The sequence below is a fragment of the Budorcas taxicolor genome, chromosome 11 (assembly GCF_023091745.1).
Source record: "Budorcas taxicolor isolate Tak-1 chromosome 11, Takin1.1, whole genome shotgun sequence".
Lineage (NCBI taxonomy): Eukaryota > Metazoa > Chordata > Mammalia > Artiodactyla > Bovidae > Budorcas > Budorcas taxicolor.
This window is the reverse complement of record NC_068920.1, coordinates 126056595-126082026: the sequence shown is the minus strand read 5'-3', so window position 1 is coordinate 126082026 and position 25432 is coordinate 126056595. Positions and strand designations below refer to the sequence as shown.

Below are 25432 nucleotides of genomic sequence, written 5' to 3'. Positions count from 1 at the left end.
TTTTGCTCTCAAGGCAATGCTGGCCCCGTAAAATGAGTTAGGAACTATTTCTTCTGCTTTCTAAATGAATTTGTATGTTTTTGGACTTTGACCGTATGGTAGAATTGACCAGTGAAGGCATCAGGTCTTTAGTTTTTCTGTTAAAGTCATTTCCCCCCCTCAAATTCAGTTTAATAGCAACAGATCAACTTACCTGTTTTTTTCCTCTTGAGTCAGTTTTGGTAGATTCAGTTTTTCAAGAAACTTGTCCATTTCAGCTGAGTTAGACATTTTATTTTCATGCTTTTTTAAAATATACACTTATTTTTCTTTTAATGTCTGTAGTATCTGTAGTGATTTGCTTGGGGTGTTATTTATTGACCTTTTCCGAAAAATGAAGTTTTGATTTTACTGATTTTTGTTTCTGTTTGTCTACTTCCTAGTTCATTAATTTCTGTTTTTAGTTTTCTCTTTCTCCCCTTGCCTTGGGTTTAATTTATTCTTTTTCTGGCTCTTAAAGGTAGGAAGAGATTTTGCATTTTAGACTTCTCTTCCAGTAGTACTTTCCTCAAAAGACTGCTTAACCTGTAGTCTTTAAATTCTGATCGGTTCAGTTTTCACTCTGTTCAAAATATTTTGATTTCTCTCATCATTTCTTCAGTGACTTTTGGGTTATTTAGAATTGTGTTGTTTATATTCAGATATTTGAATGTTTCCAGATACCTTTATTTAATTCCATTGTAATGTGAAAATATATTCTGTATGATTTCAGTCTTCTATTAAGACTTTTTTTTGAGGCTCAGAATAATGTCTATCTTCATGAATGTTCATGTGCACTAGAACAGAGTATTTTTGTTGTTTTAGGACATCTTGGGTGATACTGTTATTCTGATCTTCCACAATTCTGTTTACTTCATCCTTTGGTCTGCTTATGTTCTGTCAGTTACAGTGAGAGAGATGTTAAAATCTCCAAATATGATTGTCTATTTCCTTTCAGTTCTCTTTGTTCGACACATTTAATTTTGAAGCTGTTATTAAGCATACAGTTGGCTCTTAAACATGTGTTTGAACTGTGCGAGTCTACTAATACAGGGATTTTGTTTTTTTCCAGCAACCATTGTAGTACTCGATGATCGAAGTGGATCCAAGGATTAGGGTATCTCTGAGGGTCCTGGAACCAATCCCCTGTCATTACTGTGGGATAACTATATATGAAAGGGTTCTGGGACTCCGTTACAATGAGTTTCCCTACACAACCACAAAATTCTTGGATACCAGGTGTCCTACAATTCAACTCAATTCTGACACTGTGGATCTAGAGATATCATGAGATTCCACAGGTTAAGAACCTCAGACCTATAAGATTGCCTCCATCCCTACCCCACCCCCGCCTTAGATGGGAATTCCAAGTCCAGGTTGTTCCTTGAGGTTCTGACCAACCAGTTATAGATTGGAGGTTCCAACAACCCCCGCCTTGAGTTTGATTAGTTTGCTAGTGCATCTCAGAACTCAAACATTTTACTTACTAGACCACGGGCTAATTATAAAAGGGTGTAACTCAGGAACAGCCAGATGGAAGAGGTACATGGGAAGGCGTGTGGAGCTTCCATGCTGTTCCAGGTGCTCCCAAACCCAGAAGGGGTCTCCAGCCCCTATTTTTGTTTTGTTTTTTTTCTGGAGGCTTTATTATATAGATGCCTTATATAGAAGCATTATTTGGCATGATTGTTAAACCACTCACCAATGGTGGTTGAGTTCAGTCTCCAGCCCAGATTAAATCATCAGCCATTGGTGAGTGGTTTTTATTTTGGCTGTGCTGGGTCTTCACTGCTTTGTGCGAGTTTTCTCTAGTTACGGTAAGTAGAGGCTACTCTCTGCTGTGGTGTGCCAGCTTCCCATCGGGGGTGGTTTCTCTTCTTTCAGAGTGGTGCATGGACTTAGTTGCCCTGTGGCATATGGCATCTTCCCAGACCAGGGATCAAACCCATGTCCCCTGCATTGGCAGGCAGATTCTTACCCACTGCACCACCAGGAAAGTCCCCTGGCCACCAGCCCCTGTCCTTGGTCCTTTCCCATAGTCATATCATTAATATAGCAAAAGAAATCTCAATCGCTCTCCTCACTTAAAACATTCTGAGGAGTTCTTATGCTAGAAATGAATGAGGACCAAGGATATTTCTCATTACATATCACAGTATATTTAAGATTGTTACATCTTTCTAAATGAATTGACTCTTTTAAGATTATGAAATAATTTTCTTTATCACTGGTAATATTCCTTGTTCTGAACTCTACATTGTCCATTATTGCTAGCCACTGTATCTTTCTTTTGATTATTGCTTTTACAGTATATCGCTTTCTTTCAACCTATCTGTAAAGTAGGCTTCTTGTAGATAGCATATAGTTGTATATTCTTTTAATTGGAATTATTAGGCCATTTATATCAAACATAATATAATTCTCAGAATACTTGGATTTAAATCTAAATTGCTAGTTACTGTTTTTTTCTCATTTGGTTTTTGATCCTTGCTTCATATTTTTCTACATTTCTTTGGATTGTTTTTATGATTCCATTTTTTTTTTATTATAAAGTATTGCTCTAGGGTTTACAATATGCATCTTCAGCATCATGCTCTACCTTCAAATAATGTAATGTTTCCCTTGTATAAGATCTTGACAAATATATTAATTTTTTACATTTTTCTTGGTTACACGTCTGTCTTCTACACATTATATACTCTACAGTACATTGTTATGTTTGTGTTAAATACAAACACAAAAGTGAAAGTTACATTTGAAAGACATTTAAAAATGAGGGAAATATATATTTTTCTTAACTTTGGGGTATCTTGGAAAGACACTTTACCTTAATATTAAATATTTGGAAAATACCTTTCTGGGTATAAAATTAGATGGGTTAAGGTTGAAATAAGTGTAGGAGAGAGATGAAGCATTCATTGTTGATGGAAAAGCCCTGAGAAACCCAGCCAGATTGATCCTTGGGTCTTGTGATTGCTTAGAAGGAAGTGATACAGGCCGAGAGGATGGATGGTACCATTTATAAAGAATCGATACACTGTGAAGGTCAGTGGGCTGGAGAAACAAGGACCTGGTTTCTAAGTCCTCCCTGAAACTACTACATAACCCTTTTGCCTTCACCTATGAAACAATTACATTTTAACATTTAAACAACATTTTAAAAAGTTACATCATTTAAAAAACACCTCACAGTGACAGTATAAGGATCACTATACTTTTTTGAGAACCTCATAAGAAACATACTTAATTGTAAGGTAGAGTGGAATTTTTAAATATGTGAAACAGTAAGAGATAAGAATCCTGGTAAGAATCTTAAGGTTAATTAAATAAGATGCAAAATAAGTAGAACTCCTATCTCTGCTCATTAATAATGTCATTTTTTATCAATGTTTGCTACTTCTGTCTCTGTTTTAATATAAATTTGATGTTTAAATTGACCTAAAATTAGACTAACCAGTTAAATTAGCTGCTATAATTTTCAAGGAAAAGATTGTTGGCAAGATAAGAATTACAGATGCTAATTTACTGATAAACTTTTCTTAGACCTTACGTTTACCCAGAATACTTTTAGACCTTACGTTTACTCAGAATACTTTCAGACCTTATGTTTACTCAGAATACTTTCAAGAGTTTAAAAGCTAGTTTGCCAGATTAAAATGATATTTCTCATTTCAGACTGTATTCAGTTACTTCTTGGAATACTTTGGTATATTCAAATGTTTAAGTGTTAATCCTGTTGTACACTTCCTGCTAGACAGGGTCACAATTAGATAGCTGGGATATAGGATGCAAGGTATACTCAGTTTTATTGATGAACTTTAAAAATTCAATTTGTATTACTTTTAAGTTCTGTTGACTTTTTCAAAAAATTTCTTCATCATTTTTACTTCATGTTAGCCTGTTATACTTGGAATTTTTACCGTTTTAGAGCTACTCCAGGTGGCGCTAGTGATAAAGAACCTGCCTGCCAATGCAGGGGGCTTAAGCGATGTGGGTTTGATTACCTGGGTCTCGAAGATCCCCTGGAGTAGCAAATGGCAACCCACTCCAGTGTTCTTGCCTGGGGAATCCAGGGACAAGAAGACCCAGGAGGGCTACAGTCTTCAGGATCACAAAAAGTTGGACACAACTGAAGCAACTTAGCACTTGCGCACACATATACCTGGTTCTATTATTAATCAAATGGTCTGATTTTCACCAACTTCCTTGACCTCCGTGTACCAAGTCATCAAGAATTGTTAAATGTAGGCCTTGGATCAGGTCTGTAGTTTTTCTTCAGCACTTTTTTCCTTAAATAAAAATTTAAGTTAGGAATCCAGGTAAATTGTATTAACTTAGAGTTTATCCATGAGATAAGACTTCTCCTGAAAAAAAAACAAACAAACTGGAGTTCAAGTGGCTGGCTGTCTTACACTGGACCTACCTTCCTATTATTTCTTATTTTAGTTGCATAGCATATAGAAAATTCAGTTTCAATGCAGGTATAAAAGGTAACAGATTTTTCTTAGCAGCTTTAAAGTCTCAGTAAACTCTGCCATTAAAGAGAGATGGCAGGAGAAGCTTTATTCTGAACTCTACCCAAAAATGAGTTCATCCAGCAAGACAAATTAGAGCATTGACAGTCTGCAGTGTGTTAAAGTTTGATATACAGTATGTTTAGGGTGTTAAAAATATGTAAAATAAATTTTAATCAAATGTTTGTATGTCTTAAGTGACAGAGCTGCAGCTCAGGCCTGTTTGATGCAAGAGCTATTTCTATCATATTGTATAATTTTTTAAGTAAAAAAAATATTTGTAGTCTAACCACATTCGTTTATGGCTATTGCTCAATGTTTCATGACTCAAAATGCTCAAGTTCAATCTTCTAAAGACATTTGTGCCAATTTTGTGACTAACTATTATTATTTCTTTTCTCCAGGGAAATGAGGCAAGTTATCCTTTGGAAATGTGCTCACACTGTAAGTGAAATATTCTTATCAAGAATTTCTTTTATTTTCACATCTTTGTATATGTATGTATATAAATCATACACCTCTGTGTATTTGTATGGCAAAGGTAGTTCTTAGCCATTTTAAATGGTTAGTGAATTTGACTTAGAGTCTTTCTGAGTTACCAGAATAGTGAAAGATATTTTTTAATGGATCTCTTTACTATTAGTGTCTGCACTGTGTTGTAATTACAAATTGACCCTCAAATTTCAGTGGCTTAACCCAACAGAAGTTTTTCAGATTAACAAAGCTTCAAGTAAACTTTCCCATTCTCTTAGTCAGGCTTAATAGCTCTTTGCTCTTTCAATGTCAAAGTTTGGGTTATCTCCCTTATTCAAGGTCAGCCTCTGCACTTGTGCTTTTGGTCTCATCCCCTCACCTCTCGGACCATATTTTTTTTAGTTTTCTTTCCATTTTTACCTATGTCTGCAGCGTCTTCATTTTTCATCAGTTTACATAGTCAGCTCCCCTTTGATCCTGATCCTGCATGTATCTCCCAGTTTTTCTCCCTTCTCTGTCATATTTGAGCTTTGCAAGAGCATATACAGTGATCTCCATTTCCATATTTCTGTTAATTTCTTTGCCTGCTCAAATCTGGCTTTCATCTCCTACTTTTATTGAAACTGTTACTACTAAGGTCACCTTCATTTTATTGACACAATGCCCAATTGCTAAATCCGATATAGTAAAAAAAATTTGTAAAATCATTTGTGGTATTTGGGGAAATTTGAACACTGATTATTTACTATCAAGGAATTAATTAGTAATAATTACTGTTTTAGTTAGAATAGTATTTTAGAGATAGATGGTAAATACTGAACAGACATGGACATGGTACTACTATGTCTGGGATTTGCTCTAAAATACTTGAAGTGGATTATAAATAGGATTTTTAATGTGTTAATGATTGAAACCGGGTGATGGGTATGTGGGATTCATTATGAGTCTCTCGATCTTTATATTTGTCTCAAGTTTCCTTTATATGTATTTTTTTAATAAGTGAAAAAAAGTGGAGAATAACTGAGTAATATCAAGGAGAAATTACTGTTTAAGTATAGATAAGTATGGCATGCAACACAGCCGGCTTTAATAATAATAATAAGAGGTGGTTAAGCTCCTTTTCACCACTGAACGAACTGAGGTGTCGACAGTAGAGGTGGAAGTGTGACGCCTGGCATGGGGCAGATGCCGAATAAGTACCTGTTGACTGAATAAGCTAGTGCGAGCTCAGTGCTGGATTGCATAGACAGCTAGTTGGACAACTTTAAAGGCTGTATCTTTAGAAAAACCCAGTAGTTACCAGTCACTCCATTTGTTTTCATAAATAATGACAAATACCTGCATGGCATTTAACACATACCAGGCACTGACCTAAGCATATCACATAGATTTACTTTCTGACCTTTGCAGTAGCCTCATGAAAGAGGTGTTGTTACTTTTCCCATTGTATAGATGAAAAAACAGAGACATCAGTAATTGACCTAAGATCACGCAGCAGCAGGTAAAATAACAAAGCTGTGATTTATATCAAGCAGTCATATTCCAGAGTTATATCTTTAATCAATACTGTATAGCCTCTCTTACAGTAACTCTTATCAGATCAATGTTGTTTGTCTACAAGAATGATTTTATGGAAAATTGGACTTGTCTAAGATATATTTAGGTAGTCTGATTTTGTGTCTCTTTATGTCTCTTAATTCAGTATTTGGTTTTTGTTGAATTAGATTATTCTTGGCCATTGTGACTGTTCTTTCTGTTGGCTAACCTGTCTGGAGAAGGAAATGTATACTCTGTTGAGGTGATTTGCTCAAAGACTGTGGTTGTAACTTGGCATGATAACTTGGAAAAATGGCTGAGTACAAGATACTAGATTAGATAGTTTAGCAGAGGGCTAGATTGGAGCACAGGTGGAAGTGAGTGGAAAGTCAGATTCAACTAATCTTTTTACTATTGATAAAACAAGTATAACTGAATAATTTTAATAAAATTGGTAAATGTAGGGCCTGTTTTGTAGATTGAATGCAGGTGAAAGACAAAAAGTCTTTTATCTGGAGAGATTTCTCAGTTTTCTTCTGTTAGAAGGTGACCCAAGAGGCGCTTGGCAGGCTCTGAAGAACATTTCCCTGTGCGTGATGAACTATCTGTAGAAGCCTGGAAGACACCTGTAGCCGCTAGGACACTGCTCTCGTTTTTAGTCAACAGTCTCATAGTTAAGTGGCTTTGTTTCTGATTTGAATATTCCTGCTCACAGTCGGATTGTCTCAGGGAGGTTTACATGTTCATATTCTTTACTTAGACGTGGATGTTTGTTTTGAAAACAAAACTTTTTCACAGAAAAAGTTAGTCTAAAGTGAATTTGATTTCCTTTTTCACTTCTGCATTCCTTTATGTTTCCTTTCGTATATGGACTAGTTAACTCACTATAAATTTTTCAGTGTTGTGTATTCTAAAGAGAAATACCTGGTTTACTCCCAAATCATTCATCATCTCAAAAATTTTTGGAGGAAACTTTTAATATCAACAAAAATTTTGTCCCTAACTTTGATACACTTGTTACTTTAAATTAAAATCTTCATAAAGGTATTCCATAATTTATGCTTCTTAAAGACTCCACCAGCCTTGATTATCAGTTGCTTAGTGATCCTGAGCTCTACTGTATTTCACTTAGTCCACTGAGAATTGCTTACATTCTCTTTTCTTTCAGTAAAGCTTTATTGCTGAGTAATAAAGTATAGTGCACGAACTTGAACACCTAGGCTTGAATTTTCTACCTTGTTTTGTAGTTAGAGTACCTTAAAAAAAAAAAAAAAAAGAAAAGTCCCTGGATGGTCTGCTATAAATATTTCAGATTTTTATGTGATTAGTCTTAAGAAAAATGAAGTGCTACCTCTGTTTTCTTTATCTGTACTGTCAGATTTTGGCATTGTGGTAGCACTTGCACGTTTTTAGTTTTAGCAGTGAAAAGTCCATGGCAAGTAGTAATTTGAGAGTCTACCACAAATTTGAATCGTTTAGTATCTAGTATGTAGAAGACAGTTATATCAGCTGGTGAGAAAACCTATCTAGGCATTTAGCAAAAATTCTTGGATCTTTCTCAGAATATTAGAGCAAAAGATATGGAAAAATATGCAAGGAACTTGGGGAACAATACAGAATGTAATAGCATCTGCCTAAAAGACATCTCGAAAGATGTAGTAGATAAAACAGAAGCAAAAATAACCAGTGCATTAGTAGGAGGAAATTTTCTTCATCTGGAAAATCGTATCTTCTGATTGGAAAAGCATTCTGATACTTGGGAAGTTTAGATGAAAAGAAGTCTATATTTGGTGTTAACCTCTTTGGTAATTTTAGAAGTCCAAAAGCAGAAAAGAAAACCCTAGAAGCTGCTCGACAGGGAAAAGTTTGGCCTCAAAAGAATGAGAGTCTGCTGACATTGGAATTCTTAGCAGCAGCAATAGGTATTAGAAAACAATAGGGCAGTTGATTCAAAGTTCTGAGTTCCTAAATCCAGAATTTGGTATCAACCAAATGATTACTCAGGTGAGAGATCAAATTAAAGACATTTCCAGAAATTTAAGAACTTGCAAAATTTACCTTTCATGAGTTCTTGAATATGCACCCAGAAAAGTGAAATAGAAGTTAGAGAAAAAAGAAAGGAACAAGATCCAAGAAACTAAATCTCTAAGACACCAGTGAAAATCCCAGGATAACAGCTCTGCCAGGGGGCCTGGAAAGCAGGTGGTTCAAATTAGAGCAAGAAGCCACAACTGTCTGTGGAAGACATCATCAAGAAGAAAGTAAAAGCCATTACATAAATTGTATGCTGGAATTTCTTAGTGTTAAGATAAAAAGCAAGTCAATAAGGGAAAAAGAAAAGCAGAGACTGTGGTTGCAGTGTGCAGTATTACATTCTTGGTGATAAACCAGATTGAGCTCTGGAGCAGCCACAAATAAGTCTTTTGACTAATTGGTCCTGAAAGTAAAAGAAAGATTCTTGAATATGCTTGATTTTGTGAAAATACCGTATTTTGGGGGGAGTTGGTGGTGGGGAGTGATATAGTGCTAAAGAAAAGGGCAACTAGCATATTCAAGCACAACATATCATAGAAATAGATAAAAGGAAAGCTTGAAGAATGTAGTGTAATGAATTAGGGTTGGATTTGATTTACAAAACAATGGAAATCATTGAGAGCCATATCTTTTGAATAAGGTATGTTACTGACATACACAGTATACTTAGGTTTAAAAAAAAAAGAATATGACTTAAAAAATTAATTATTTTTAATTGGAGGATAATTACCTTATAGTGTTGTGTTGGTTTCTGCCATACATCAACATGAAACAGCCATAGGTATATGTATGTCCTCTCCCTCTTGAACCTTCCTCCTGAGAGTATGACTTATAAGCCAAGTTATTAATAACTTAGAAAACTTGAAGATGTGTTATCTGACCTATTAAATGTATGCTTTTTCATTAACTTATTGAATATTTTGATTTGAATCACAGTGTCAATTAACCAAAAGGAGAAAAAACAATAGCAATACAAACACCTTCAGCAGGAAAACCAGTTGGAGAACATCTTAGAAATACGTTTTTTGGTTTTTATCTACCTGCAGTGTGGAAATACTGTCATTATTCCCTTTTCTCCACACTTGGCCCAAGAGTACAGGTTGAGTTGAGGAACAGAAATATTTAGTATCTCTTAGCCCAATATTCCATGTTAACTCTTCTGGTGGAACTAACAAGGAAAAGAAATTATAAAGTATTTTAAGAAATCCCTTTATCCAGCTTTTACCATCAAGCTTTTCAGGTTAAGCAGTTTTACTTAACTCTCTGGGTCTTTATTTCTCATCAGAGGTTTTCATTTCCAAGGTTTCTTCCAGCTTTTTGCATTACATGGCTTTTCTATGACAGATTTTCTTCTGAAACTCAGTGAGCTCTGAAAATTCTAAGAATGTTTTTTTGGATTAAGTGTGTAGCTTCTTTTGTGACATCTTTGGACAGTATTCATTTACCTTGTGAATTTTGATGTCGTGGATCATTTTTGACTGTGTCTTTTATGTAAAGTAGAAGTTAGTGTTACATAGCGTTCACATTTTGAAGGAGCATTCTAGAAGAAAGGAAGGAAACCGTTTCCAGTATTAGTAATGAAAAAGCTGAAGTCACTTATAGTCCCTATACATGTTAAAAGAATAACAAGGCAATTTTATAAACAGTCTTATTCCAGTAAGTTCTACTCCTTGGATGAAACAGACAAATTCCTTGAAAAACAAATACAGGCAGACCTCTTCATTGTATTTCACTTTATCATGCTTGCAATATTGCATACTTTTTCATTGTTATATTTGTTATGGTGATTGTGATCAGTGATCTTTGATATTTCTGTTATGACTTGCCAAAGGCTCAGATAATAGCACTTTTTAGCAGTAAAGTATCTGTAGTGTTTTTTACATAATGCTATTGCATACTTAATAGAATACAGAATAGTGTAAACATATTCATAACTTTTATATATGCTTTGGAAAACCAAAAAAATCATGTGACTTGCTCTTTTTGCATCTGTGATATCTTCAAGGTATACCTGTTCCTAAAACTGACACAAAAGGGAATAGAAAATCTTAATAGCATTATATCTATTAATGAAATTGAATTTTGTCCCACAAGGAAATCTCCAGGGCCAAGATGGCTTTACTGGTAAATTCTAGCAAACATTTAATGGGGGAGGTGGGGGGGTGGTGCAGGAGCCAGTCATAATCTAGAATCCTTCACCAATAGCAATACCAAAGATGAAGCACAAGCTGGAATCAAGATTGCCGGGAGAAATATCAATAACCTCAGATATGCAGATGACACCACCCTTATGGCAGCAAGTGAAGAAGAACTGAAGAGCCTCTTGATGAAAGTGAAAGTGGAGAGTAAAAAAGTTGGCTTAAAGTTCAACATTCAGAAAACTAAGATCATGGCATCCAGTCCCATGACTTCATGGCAAATAGATGGGAAAACAGTGGAAACGGTGACTGACTTTTATTTTTCTGGGCTCCAAAATCACTGCAGATGGTGATTGCAGCCATGAAATTAAAAGACGTACTCCTTGGAAGGAAAGTTATGACCAACATTGACAGCATATTAAAAAGCAGAGATATTACTTTGTCAACAAAGGTTTGTCTAGTCAAGGCTATAGTTTTTCCAGTAGTCATGTATGATGTGAGAATTGGACTATAAAGAAAGTTGAGTGCCAAAGAATTGATGAGCCTTTGAACTGTGGTGTTGGAGAAGACTCTTGAGAGTCCCTTGGACTGCAAGGAGATCCAACCAGTCTATCCTAAAGGAAATCAGTCCTAAGTGTTCATTGGAAGGACTGATTTTGAAGCTGAAACTCCAATACTTTGGCCACCTGATGGGAAGAGCTGACTCATTTGAAAAGACCCTGGTGTTGGGAAGGATTGAAGGCAGGAGGAGAAGGGTACAACAGAAGTTGAGATGTTTAGATGGCATCAACGACTCATTGGACATGAGTTTGGGTAGACTCCAGGAGTTGGTGATGGACAGGGAGGCCTGGCGTGCTGTGGTTCATGGGGTCGCAAAGAGTCGGACACCACTGAATGACTGAACTGAACTGAATACCAAAGATGCTATAGAAAACTATAGACCTGTATTCACCGTGAACGTAGATGCAAAAATCCTTAAATATTTTTAAATCACATAAATAATGTGTAAAAAAGACAGTAAAGCATGATCAAGTGGAGTTTATCCCAGGAGTATGATTTTAACTTAAAAAAAGAAAATCAATGTGATTCACTATATTGACATAATAAAAGAGGAAAAAAATCTCAATAGGTTTAGCAGAGTATTTGTTTGAAGAGTTCAGTACCCATTAATGATAAATAACTTTTGGTAAATTAAGAACAGAAAGGAATTTTCTCAACTTGATAAAGGGCACCTACAAAAAAAAAAAAAACCTACAGCTAGTGTCATACTTATTTAATGATAAAGGACTGAATGCTTTCCATGTAAGATTGGGGGGGAAAAGCAGTTTTTCATTCTAATTGTAGTCAAACTTGTACTAGAAGTTCTAGCCAGTACTTTAAGTCCAGAAGAAGAAATAAAATATAAAAGTGAAAGTCGCTCAGTCATGTTGGACTCTTTATGACCCTATGGGCTATACAGTCCATAGAATTCTCCAGGCCAGAATGTTGTAGTGGGTAGCCTTTCCCTTCTCCAGGGGATCTTCCCAATCCAAGGATCAAGCCTCGGTCTCATGCATTGCAGGCAGATTCTTTACCAGCAGAGCCACAAGGGAAGCCCGAAATAAAATGTATTCAGATTGAAAAGGCAGGAGTAAAATTGTCTTTATTCTTAGATGACATGGTTGTGTTTGTAGTAAATCCTGTTACCAGAAATAAGTGAATTTAGCAAGATTGTAGGCTACAAGGATGGTATTCAAAAACCAGTGGAATTTCTATATAATAGCAGTGAGCAATTGAAAAGAATGAAATTAATAAGAATACTATTTATAGTAGAGTAAAAACATTGGGATATTCAAGTGTAAACTAACCAACTAGATGTTAAGATCTGTAGATTGAACTATGAAACATCACTGAGAGGAAACTTAAAAAGACCTAAATAAATGGAGGGAGGTACCATATTCCTAGATTGGAAGACTTTGATACTCTCAAGTTATTGGTTTGACTCAGATTGATCTGTAGAGTTAAGACAATCTCAGTCAAATTTCAGCAGGGTTTTAATGCTGGTGCTAAACCGCTTCAGTCGTGTCCGACTCTGTGCGACCCCATAGATGGCAGCCCACCAGGTTCCCCCGTCCTTGGGATTCTCCAGGCAAGAACACTGGAGTGGGTTGCCATTTTTTAAATAAAAACTACCAAATAATTATTAATTCTATATAGAAAAATCACAGGTCTTAGAAGAGCCAGCACAGTTTTGGAAAGAGACAAGAAAGTGTGAGGACAGTGTCCCCTGATTTAGAGACTTACTATGAAACATAAAGCTGTGGTGTTCACATAGATAAGCACATCTAGAGCATATAAACCCCTGTATGTTTTTATTCACTTGATTTTTTAAAACATTTTTTAATTGGATATTTTACATGTAACATTTTGTGAATTTAAGGTACAACTTGTTGATTTGTATAGTTAATTGGTTTTTGACAAAAACATCAAAGATACCATTGTAAGGGGAGCCTTTTAAACAAATAGTTGAAATGAAAGTTTCCCCTTAACTTACATACAGAAAACATTTGGTCATAAGTTTAAACCATAAAAGCTACAACTGTGGAACTTCTAGAAGAAAACATCAGCCAAAATCTTATTATAGGCAGAGGTTTTTAGTTGATCTGTGAAACATGAATCATTAAAGAAAAAAATGGGTCTCATCAAAATTGAAAGTTTTTGCTCTTTAAAGGCAGTTTGTAAGCAGCATATAAAGCTGTCTTTGTAAAAAGTAAGATACTTGAAATACCTCCACCTGACAAAGGACTTGCACCAATCAGTCTAAAGAATCACACAACTTTTAAAAGACAACCAGACAGTGAAGAATCCGCCTGCAGTGCAGGAGACCCAGGTTCAGTCCCTGGGTTGGGAAGATCCCCTGGAAAAGGGAGTGGCTACCCACTACAGTATTCTTGCCTGGAGAATTCCATGGATGGAGGCCTGGCAGGCTTATGGGGTTGCAGAGTCAGACATGACTGAGCAACTAACATTTTCCCTTTCACATTTAAAGAGATAAAGGACTTGAAGTCATGTAACAAATGAAGATATATGAGTTGCCAATAATCACGTGGAAAAGATCCTCAAGATCATTAATCCTCAGAGAAATGGAGGTTAAAACTACAACCACATACTTCTGCCATCCACCAGAATGGCTCAACTTAAAAAGGCTTGTCATACCATGATCTGGCAAGGAGATAGAGAGAGCCCTTGGAATTCTCAGGTAGTGCTGGTGGGAGTGTCAAACAGCACACCCACTTTGGAAAACTTCTTAACAGTTTCTGAAAATCAGACCCTATGATCCAGCAATTCCAGGAAAAACATTTGTTTACACAAATGTTAAGTATAATATTCTTAGAAGCTTTATTCCTAATAGTTTCAGATAGGAATAATAGGAATGTCTATTAAAGATGAATGCTTAAACTGATTGGGAAGTATTCATTCGATGGAATATATATACTACTATGCTGTAAAAAAAGAAGAAACTACTGACATATGAACCAACCCAATTAATGTCAGAAACTTGATGAGAAAAAGAAGACGTCAAAAACTTAATGAGAAAAAGAAGAGTACGTACGTATGATTCCATTTACATGAAATTCTAGACAGAATTTGGTTTCAGAAAGCAAATCAGTGGTTGCCTAGAGTTGTGATGGGGAGGTAAGTGGGGTTTGTTTGTGATTGATTGAAAGGGACCCAAGGAAATTGGAATGACATTTGGAATGACAGACATGTGCTTTTTGTCTTGATTGCAGCGCTACTTCCATAGACGTATACATTTGTCAAAACCTGTAGAACTATATGATGATGTGTTGGGGGAATATCATTTATTTCCCAAAGTTGGTTTAAAATTTCTTTTTAACATTTTATTTACAACTTGATAATCCTTTTGTTGGTGCTGATGTCTTGTTTTTGTATATTTGATAATTAATATTTTAAAGTTGGCTTCGCTCATAGCTCAGTCGGTAAAGAATCTGCCTGCAATGCAGGAAACCCAGGTTTGATTCCTGGGTCGGGAAGATCCCCTAGAGGAGGAAATGGCAACCTAGTCCAGTACTCTTTCTTGGAGAATTCCATGGACAGAGGAGCCTGGCAGGCTACAGTTCATGGGGTCACAAGAGTCGGACACGACTTAGCAACTAAACCACCACCACCACCATTTTAAAGTGTGTAATAATTTAATCTAGAAACACCAAAAGCGCATATTTCATCTTTAGAAAATCGTGATATACCCCCTAAAATCTAAATATTTTAAAAGTGGTTGAAAGTTTTTCACTTGTAAGAAAAAGACACAGTACAAATGTCCATATTTCATAATATACTTTTTTGATTCTCTTTCAATATTAATAGGGAGTTTTCTTTGTTTTGTTTCATTGTCAAACTGTTCTGTGCAGAATATAAATATTAGACTGTTAGTCTATAGAAAAGGTCAGTATAAAATTAGGTGTGTATTTTGAAGCTGATTCAGTTCAGTTCAGTTGCTTGGTTGTGTCCGACTCTGTGACCCTATGGACTGCAGCACACCAGGCTTTCCTGTCCATCACCAACTCCCGGAGCTTACTCAAACTCATGTCCGTTGAGTCAGTGATGCCATCCAACCATCTCATCCTCTTGTCCCCTTCTCCTCCCGCCTTCAGTCTTTCTCAGCATCAGGTCTTTTCAAATGAGTCAGTTCCTTGCATCAGGTGGCCAAAGTATTGGAGTTGGAGCTTCATCATCAGTCCTTCCAGTGAATTTTCAGGACTGATTTCCTTTAGGATGGACTCGTTGGATCTCCTTGCAGTCCAAGGGACTATCAATAGTCTCTTCCAACACAACAGTTTGAAAACATCAATTCTTCGGTGCTCAGCTTTCTTTATAGTCAGTCTATGGAGCTGCTTATGAAGGTTTTTATATGTGATGGTCTCTTCTGCGCCCCCTGGTGGTTTTGATTTCTTATTTGGGATAACATTGGAAATACAGTCATTACTTTTGTTGAATTTTACAGAAGACTTAAAAACTTTTAAACTAGTCTTTACTTTGAAAACCTACCCAATAGCTTCTGTTGACAATAGTGTAAGGCTTTAATCATATGATACTCTTTACAATAATTACTTTAAAAAAAAAAAGACAGGTTTTTTTTTTTTTTTTTTGACAGTAACAACCTAGTTAATAATGAGGGGAAAAACTATTAGGCAATACCACAGAAATAAAATTCTACAAACAAGGCCTACCTAAGAGGATGCTAAATTTAGATCAGAGTTTGAGGAGAAAATAGGATGTTTGAATAGTCTCAGAGTACTCCTCCCTCTATTTTTCGATGAAAAGGAAAGATAGTAGACTTACAGTGGAGAAGTCTGACAGAAACCCCTTTGGCCACCCTTGACAATGATGAAGTGAGAGGGGCACATTATTTCTACGGTATTCTTGCCCCAAATGCATTCTAATCATAAAACATCAGCAACTCATGCTGGAGGACATTATACAAAATACTGGATCAAAAGTTTCAAAGACAAGATAAAAATTGAATTGTCACAAATTGGAGGAGACTTAAGGAAAAATTACCAAGAAGTTGCAAAAATAATAAAGTCTCAGTTATCACACACCCAGCTTCTTCTGATGTTAACATTTCACACACTTGAAATGCAATTATTGTTATCAAAATCGAGAAATTAATCATTGTTACAACATTGTAAGCTCTATCAGTTCAGTTCAGTTGCTCAGTCGTGTCCGACTCTTTGCAACCCCACGAATCGGAGCACGCCAGGCCTCCCTGTCCATCACCAACTCTCGGAGTTCACTCAGACTCATGTCCATCGAGTCAGTGATGCCATCCAGCCATCTCATCCTCTGTCGTCCCCTTCTCCTGCCCCTAATCCCTCCCAGCATCAGAGTCTTTTCCAACGAGTCAGCTCTTCGCATAAGGTGGCCAAAGTACTGGAGCTTCAGCTTTAGCATCATTCCTTCCAAAGAAATCCCAGGGCTGATCTCCTTCAGAATGGACTGGTTGGATCTCCTTGCAGTCCAAGGGACTCTCAAGAGTCTTCTCCAACACCACAGTTCAAAAGCATCAATTCTTCAGCGCTCAGCCTTCTTCACAGTCCAACTCTCACATCCATACATGACCACAGGAAAAACCATAGACTTGACTAGACAGACCTTTGTTGGCAAAGTAATGTCTCTGCTTTTTAATATGATATCTAGGTTGGTCATAACTTTTCTTCCAAGGAGCAAGCATCTTTTAATTTCATGGCTGCATTCACCATCTGCAGTGATTTTGGAGCCCCCCAAAATAAAGTCTGACACTGTTTCCACTGTTTCCCCATCTATTTCCCATGAATGAGGGGACCAGATGCCATGATCTTCGTTTTCTGAATGTTGAGCTTTAAGCCAACTTTTTCACTCTCTCTTTCACTTTTAAGAGGCTTTTTAGCTCCTCTTCACTTTCTGCCATAAGGGTGGTATCATCTGCATATCTGAGGTTATTGATGTTTCTCCCGGCAATCTTGATTCCAGCTTGTGCTTCTTCCAGCCCAGCGTTTCTCATGATGTACTCTGCATAGAAGTTAAATAAGCAGGGTGACAATGTACAGCCTTGACATACTCCTTTTCCGATTTGGAACCAATCTGTTGTTCCATGTCCAGTTCTAACTGTTGCTTCCTGACCTGCATATCGGTTTCTCAAGAGGCAGGTCTCTCAGAATTTTCCCATCTCTCTCAGAATTTTCCACAGTTTATTGTGATCCACACAGTCAAAGGCTTTGGCATAGTCAGTGATGCAGAAATAGATGTTTTTTTGGAACTCTCTTGCTTTTTCGATGATCCAGTGGATGTTGGCAATTTGATCTCTGGTTCCTCTGCCTTTTCTAAAACCAGCTTGAACCATCAGGAAGTTCACAGTTCACATATTTCTGAAGCCTGGCTTGGAGAATTTTGAGCATTATTTTACTAGCATGTGAGATTAGTGCAATTGTGAGGTAGTTTGAGCATTTTTTGGCATCACCTTTCTTTGGGATTGGAATGAAAATTGACCTTTTCCAGTCCTGTGGTCACTGCTGAGTTTTCCAAATTTGCTGGCATATTGAGTGCAGCACTTTTACAGCATCATCTTCCAGGATTTGAAACAGCTCAACTGGAATTCCATCACCTCCAATAGCTTTATTCGTAGTGATGCTTTCTAAGGCCCACTTGACTTCACATTCTAGGATGTCTGGCTCTAGGTGAATGATCACACCATCATGATTATCTTGGTCATGAAGATCTTTTTTGTACAGTTCTTCCATGTATTCTTGCCACCCCTTCTCTATATCTTCTGCTTCTGTTAGGTCTATACCATTTCTGTCCTTTATCTAGCCCATCTTTGCATGAAATGTTCCCTTGGTATCTCTAATTTTCTTGAAGAGATCTCTAGTCTTTCCCATTCTGTTGTTTTCCTCTATTTCTTTGCATTTATCGCTGTAAGCACTATATTTTAGTGGGGATAAAAGGTGACTTTTCCAAGATTCTGTTCAGGATACCACCTCACATTTAGCTGTTTCTTTGAAAATACTATTATTGCTGGAAGGATTTGATAGACTTACTTTGTTTTTAAATCATAAACAAACCAATAGGTAATAAATTATTTATAAAGTGGCTGTTAGATTTTTTGAAGGAATAGTTCTTTATTACTATTATACAAATTTTGGAAATTGGCTAAAATTTGAGGAAAGCTTGTTTTTCTACCATTCTGCTTTTCCTCAAAACTACCTAACAGTTGAGTAGCAACTTTGTGTGTGTGTGTTCGTGTGTGTGTGTGTTTAGTAATAACAGTGCTTGAAGGCCTACATCTCTTTGCTACAGTTGGGAATCTCTTATATTCTTTTTTCTAAATGAGAAAAAATATATATATAATGAATTTTTGATGTTTCTTTATCTGAGATAATGAATAGATAGGCAACTTTCTATATATATTATATATTCTTTAGTGTTATTATGTCCAATTAGAAATACTTATTTAAACTTAGAGTAGCATCATGAGATCTATGAAAGCAACTTCTTAATTATTTTATATGTTAATACTAATAAGATTCTTGAAATCACTTTAAATAAGTAACCATCTAGATTGTACCTTTGTTCCTGAGTATATTCAAGGATGCATTGATCTGGGTAAGGTTTCAGTCATTTAATTTGGTTGTTTTCTGTGTTAACATTCCATAGTAATAGCTGTATTTTAGAAACTCAGACTAGAAGATCTGTTTTTAATATTTTGATTTTTAGAGGCATACATATATGTATGATTATACGATTATCTGTTTTAATACTTTGTATAGTACAGTTTAAATTGAATATGTAGGAACTTTCAACTATTAGAAAAGATAGTCCCTCCCAGAGGTATCCTTACAAAACGTGGAGAAATAGCGTGAGTCTCAAGTTGAGACTTGGCAAAACATGAAAAACAGTGTCTCTGAGTCACAAGATGAGTCAAAAGGGTGAGGTTTGTTTGTTTTTCCTTGTTCATCTGTTCTAAAGGGAGTGTGATTCCAAGTAGCTGAAAAAAATCTTCGATGAAAGATGGTGCCAAAAGTTGGAATTCTTTATATTTAGAAGTACAGATCTGAAACATTCAGTGGTGTTGCCAGGATGGATTTGATCTGTGCCTAATTTTTAGGAGATTGGTAATAACTGTAAATGAAAAGTAACCTTTAAAAATATTTAACTTTTATGAAAGTTTTTCCTTAAAATTTAATTAAAAATTAAAAGGTGCTGGGTCTTATTTGTTCATACTTGCGAAGAGTGATCTTTAGACGAATATTCAAGAAGCTGGCAGCATTGGAGGGAGACTTTGAATATTGAACTGTATTCAAACCTTGTTCAGATTTTGAACCATGAACTGTTAGAAATAAATTAAAATTTTAAAACAAAAATGAAAATCAGAGTGCCTGGTGTACGTAGCAGAGATTGATTTAGTCTGCCTGATATGAACCACCTGACTTTCATGATCAGCTTAGCATTGTCAATCCTGTAATATCTTGGTACTCAGCATACAGTTGGTTGTATGTTATGGCGGGTGCACACAGGCAAAGAGGTAACGAAAAAATTTCATGATATATTTTCTTTGCTATAAGAAGTTATTCCATAGTATGTTCAACTCTAAATTAAACTGAAAATTAAACTATTGGATAACTGCTGAATTTTTTCTTGTAGTTATCATACAATCATTTGGTAAATTGTGCTGCCTCTTTTTGTTTGCTTTTAGTTGATGCTGATGAAATTAAAAGGCTAGGAAAGAGATTTAAGAAGCTCGATTTGGACAATTCTGGTTCTTTGAGTGTGGAAGAGTTCATGTCTCTACCTGAGTTACAACAGAATCCCCTGGTACAGCGAGTAATAGATATATTCGACACCGATGGGAATGGAGAAGTAGACTTTAAAGGTAAGAAAGTAGTTTTAGCTAAACTGCAAGTTAGGCAGTCTATCAGTAGTCTTACATTTCTTTGTACAAAAATGTCTGAAAAGTTGATTTTTTTCTTGAATGTCCTTGAGTACTGGTTTTCTTATAATAATAGATTGTTAAAACTCAAAAGTCTGTGATGTATGAACTTTAATAAACTAATAAGACCTTGTACTTTTTGGAACATAAATGATCGAAATACCCTTTTAGGTAATCTAAAAAATGGGATTTAGTATTTCTTTTGTTGTTAGAAAATTTCAGAGAAACTTAAAATATTAGAAGCCACATTTTTGAAAAACTGTTTTTTAAAAGAATGAGACTTTAACAATAAGTCAGCAATTAAAAAAAAAGCTGAAGTCAGAAGGATAGGAGTATTATCATAGACGGGATTAATTTAGTTAATCTAGATTTTACAAAGACAGTAGTGCTTTTGCTAATGTCAGCCATTTGGTTCTGCACTTTAAATAAACCTTTCATTTCATCAGGAAGTCAAAGAGTTTTTGTTATTTTCATTTGAAGAATTGAATTGTCCAAGTGAAGGGCTCTAAACTAGTTGTGATTTAGTGTTCAGCAGCAGTGAAGAAAAATGACCATTTGTTATGAACCTTCGAACAGTTTATGTAAATGGTTCTGAATTTTGGAACCAGAAACCTCCCAATTTTTTCTGCCAAACAATGTAAATATTTTTTTAAAGCCCTCTTGTATAGTCATATTCTAAGAATATAGAGTTAAATAGCTTAAAGAATATGTTTTTTGAGTGTTACGCTCTGTAGCAACTAATTTTTAATAATAATAAAAAATTTGTTCAAGTTGATTTGATTTTAGAGAGTTCCAGGTTCAAATTATATATAGAACCTTGTTTATTGAACTTTCAGATTTGGCTTTTTCCGTTGTAAATGCCACTAGTAATATTTTCTTTTGGAACAGGAAAATATTCTGTTGTGAGCATGTAGGGTTTGTGTCCATGCGCGTGTGTGTACTGTTCTTCTTTGTAAAAAATTGAAACTTCTGATTTGTAAATGTGTTTTATTCTTATTCAGAGTTCATTGAGGGAGTCTCTCAGTTCAGTGTCAAAGGAGATAAGGAACAGAAGTTGAGGTGTAAGTATTTTTCTTCACTGAGTTCTTAGACCATTACCCCACACTGCATTATAACCTCTTTTTAAAATATTCTAAAAGGTACCTTTTATTCTAGATCCTTAGTAGACATAACAGAAATTTTACATTCTGGAGAAAATCCTTTTTGGACATTTGCAATTGGTATTTTTTAATGATGTGTCATTGTTGCTTATAAGTTACAGGTGTACAGTAGATAAAATTGATTCACAGTTTTTAAGCATTATATTCTATTTGTGGTTAAGTAATATAAAATATTGGCATGGAAGTGAGAAGAAATGCTTTAATATGATTAGCCTAACTTCGTTTACACTTGTATTCAGAATTATTTAGCTGGAAGTTTACTATTTTGGTTTATGTAGGCTTGCCTCTCTTTCAGGGAACATCTGGTATCTTTTTAAAATATTCAGCTCTTAACTGGAGAGACATTATATTCAATAACAGTTCTCTGAGGCACAGGCTATATGCTAACTTCCTTTGCAAAGGAACTCTTGATACAAATGAGAATAATATTAATAGTAATAACAGTTGCTGTCTTTGATTGTATATTATCTCACTCAGTACTGTAAAGCAGCAGTCCCCAACCTTTTCAGCACTCGGAACCAATTTTGTCAAAGACAATTCTTCCATGGACTGGGGGTAGGGAGTGGTTCTGGGATGATTCAACTCCATTACATTTATTGGGCACTTTATTTCTATTACTGTTACATCAGCTCCACCTCAGATGGACCTGGGACCTGGGAGGTTAGAACTGTTATTAGCCCCCATTTTATATGTGCAGAAACTGAAGCTTAGGAAAGGGTAAATGACTTAAACTCTAGGCTATGTTAATTGTCCCAAGCAGTTTTAACGCCATAGCCCATATACTTGTAACCACCTAGTTTCACCTAAAGACAACATCTCTGTGTAGGAAGGAGCTGTCCTCATAGTAGAATTCTAAATGCTGGGCAGCTTCCTATCTTCTCTCTCTTAGAAAGTGTTCGTGATTACCATGCAATTGCCATTGATTTTTCCTTGCTCTTTTTTTAGTTGCTTTCCGTATCTATGACATGGATAAAGACGGCTATATTTCCAATGGGGAACTCTTCCAGGTGCTAAAGATGATGGTGGGGAACAATCTGAAAGACACACAGTTACAGCAAATCGTAGACAAAACCATAATAAATGCAGATAAGGATGGGGATGGAAGAATATCCTTTGAAGAATTCTGTGCTGTAAGTACAAAAAAGCTAGTTCTTCATTAGTTACATTTCATAAAAACATTTTTAATATCACTTAATAGAGAATTCCTTATAGTTATATTTTGCCCTAGAAATTTCTGTTTGATTTTGCCCAATAGCCCCAGATTCAAAGTTTTGAAATGTTCTTTGTTGTAACTGTTACTAATTACTAATTATTCTCAAGAACTAATATTCTCAGTGATTGTCTGATAAAATGCCCCAACAATGGAACTAGTCACTTTTACTTATTATTGGTAGCCTCCCAAGTGAACAACTAGGTTATTTGAAAATACTTCTGTAGGAAATAAGAGTTCATGAATTTCAGCTAGGAATTCAGAAGCTTGGTCACAAGGATGACAGAATTGGAGTCCCCATCTGTCAAACTCAGCAGCGAGGCAGTGTAGAAAGGTGATTTGTTTTCCCCTCTCCTTTTTTTCTAAGCTGCTGACGGGTAGTTACTGTGATCTGGGGCAAGGGCTCCACAGAGGCATAGCCTACAGTTGTGAAAAGTCCTGGAGAGCTTGCTCTCGGTGAGAACTGGGGCACTGGCTCGGCTTCCTGTTTATTGCTTCTCTTCTGTGGCTGCTGCCCCTAAAACAGAGATAGTAACTTTCTGATGTGTCATAAGCGGTTGTAACAGTAAATTGAAGATCCTGGACAATCCAAAGGAATGCAAAGAAAATAAAACGTTTTGAAAATTTTCAGTCATTACTGGATACTTCTGTAGAAGGTTTTCCTCCTCTTCATTTTTCCCTTAAATGACACCAGGGAAAACAGATTAGTTTGTCATGTGTTACATAAGGACTTAAGTAGCTGCTTTGGCTTTTAAGTAGAAGTTCACATTATACTTCAAGGATCTTTTTTCATCTCAAGGGAATGAGATCTTTGCATTTTGTTTCAAAAAAGTAGGGTGGTGCTCTAGTTTAAAGAGCAGGCTAGTTCTTCTTGGAAGAGAGTTAGAGAGGCTGAACTGCTGAGATGGGAACCGATGCCGAGGGTGCTGCTGCCAGTGAGTCCTCTTCCTCTGCCGCGTCTCCTCCACTGTTGCCGGCACGTGTTGAAGGCCTCCCGTGGGCGGGCATCAGATTGTGCATGACATGAGACTCACCTGGTAGTGGCATCATAGACAGCAGCCAGTTTTCAAAAGTAGGAAAAAAAAATTCCAAGACTTGAGGGAACAAAATAAAAATGAGGAACTTGGCTGGAGTGACATGAAGGGATGTATATAAGTAAAGACTACTTGCATTTAGTAAATATAAACTGTAACTTAAAACTACATTAAATCACTTTACTGGTGGAAGGAAATACATCCCTAGGTATAGAAATTATGCTCTGTACACTGAAGGTGTAAGCTAAGCTTTGAGTTTATTTTTCAGTCTTTGTTATAAATTGCCCTTACTTGTAGTTTTGGAGGGCATAGTTCAGGAATGAACAAAAATGTTTGTATATTAAGCCAACTTTTGGGAACATTTATCAGGCTCATAACTTGGGCTTTATTGAGTTCTCTTTATTCTGTTTTCTTAAGCTGTAACAGAGAGAAGAGAGAGTTATCTGAAAAGATCACATACTATGTATCTATTTTAACATTTTCAGAATACTTTACCATACACAAATCTTATAAATGATCAGTGACAGGATTAACATTGATGGATTGAACGCATGAATTTACTTCTGTTCCCTTTGAAAACTTCACTGAAATTAAATGGGTTAAAAAGAAAAGGTTATAAACCCACAAGGACCAGTGAAGAGCGGAGAGGATGGTAACTCAGTTTGGTAATTTTATAAAGTTGAGTGGCTAGCAGACAGGAGTGAAAATTCGAAGCTGTCAACTAGGAAAGCGGAGAAGTAGCTTGGTTTATACTGTGGAACCCCTGAAAGGCTCAGAAAGTGGAGATATGACTGAAAGTGAGTGCGAAGGTGGGGCTAACAGGAGAATGGCTTAAGTCTGTTTAAGAAGCATGTGGAACACAAGATCTCCTTCCTGACTCTGTTCAGTCTCTCCTGCACTGTAGTGGGAGATTGGCAAGAGTGAAATGGGTGTGTGTGTGTGTGTGTGTCTGTGTCTGTGTCTGTGTGTGTCTGTGTGTCTGTGTGTGTGTGTGTGTGTGTGTGTGTGTGTCACGGTGGGGAGGAAATTAAGTGAAGAACAGCATATTTGCATTTTGACACCTCCAGCCTTCTTCTCTTACTTGATTCCCTGGCAGCAACACTTGTACCCTCTAGGCAAGAGGTGGGAAAAGCCCTGTTTGGGAAAGCTGACCTCTAGAAATGGTGTTTACCCAGTTGTTCAAAGCGCAGCACACAGTCAACAGCCATGCCCTGTGCACAGAGGCTCTGGGGCGGCACTTTCCACATGAGGAGAGAGCCTAGGATCACCAGACATTCAAGGAAAACCTCTGATACGGATTACAGAGATGAAATCAAACCTGAAAAAGAAGCATGCTGAAGCAGGCTGTGCAAGGCCAATAAACAGTTTAAAAGTAGAACAGAAATCTGTCATTATTACCCTCAGGGATATAATGTATTAGGTCTTTGAAACAAAAATTAGACAATGTATAAAAGAGCTCTTGGAAATTTAAATGTTGGGATTCATTCTAGGAGGTCTAACATCCGAATGTTAGGTCCCAGGAAGAAATTGGAGGGAAGGAAATCATCAAAAATGAATCAGAAAATTATCTCAGAATCAAAAGTAATGAGTTTCCTTGACTGAAAGGTCTTACCAAGTGCCCAGCATAGTATATAAAAATAATCTGGGCCTTGGTACATTGTCATGAAATTTTAAAACAAAGAGATGGTTTACAGGCTTCCAAAGAGTTAAGGTAGAGGCATAGGGGAAAGGCTTCATACAAAGAGTCAAGAATCGTAATGACGACAAATTTCTCACTTAGCAACTTGGAAAATAGAAGACAAAATAAGAATTCTCAGTAAACTCAAACTGGATGGTAGAATCGGACATTTT

General features: G+C 36.2%; 1 protein-coding gene across 1 annotated transcript in view; it reads left to right on the top strand.

The window, feature by feature from the left end:
* The window catches only part of PPP3R1 (protein phosphatase 3 regulatory subunit B, alpha), a 62679-nt gene that overhangs the window by 33487 nt on the left and 3760 nt on the right, over nt 1–25432 (top strand). Inside the window, exons 2-5 of the mRNA XM_052647820.1 lie at nt 4937–4976; nt 19944–20120; nt 21179–21238; nt 22283–22467. Coding sequence (XP_052503780.1) covers nt 4937–4976; nt 19944–20120; nt 21179–21238; nt 22283–22467 — 462 coding nt within the window. The remainder of the gene's footprint in view (nt 1–4936; nt 4977–19943; nt 20121–21178; nt 21239–22282; nt 22468–25432) is intronic.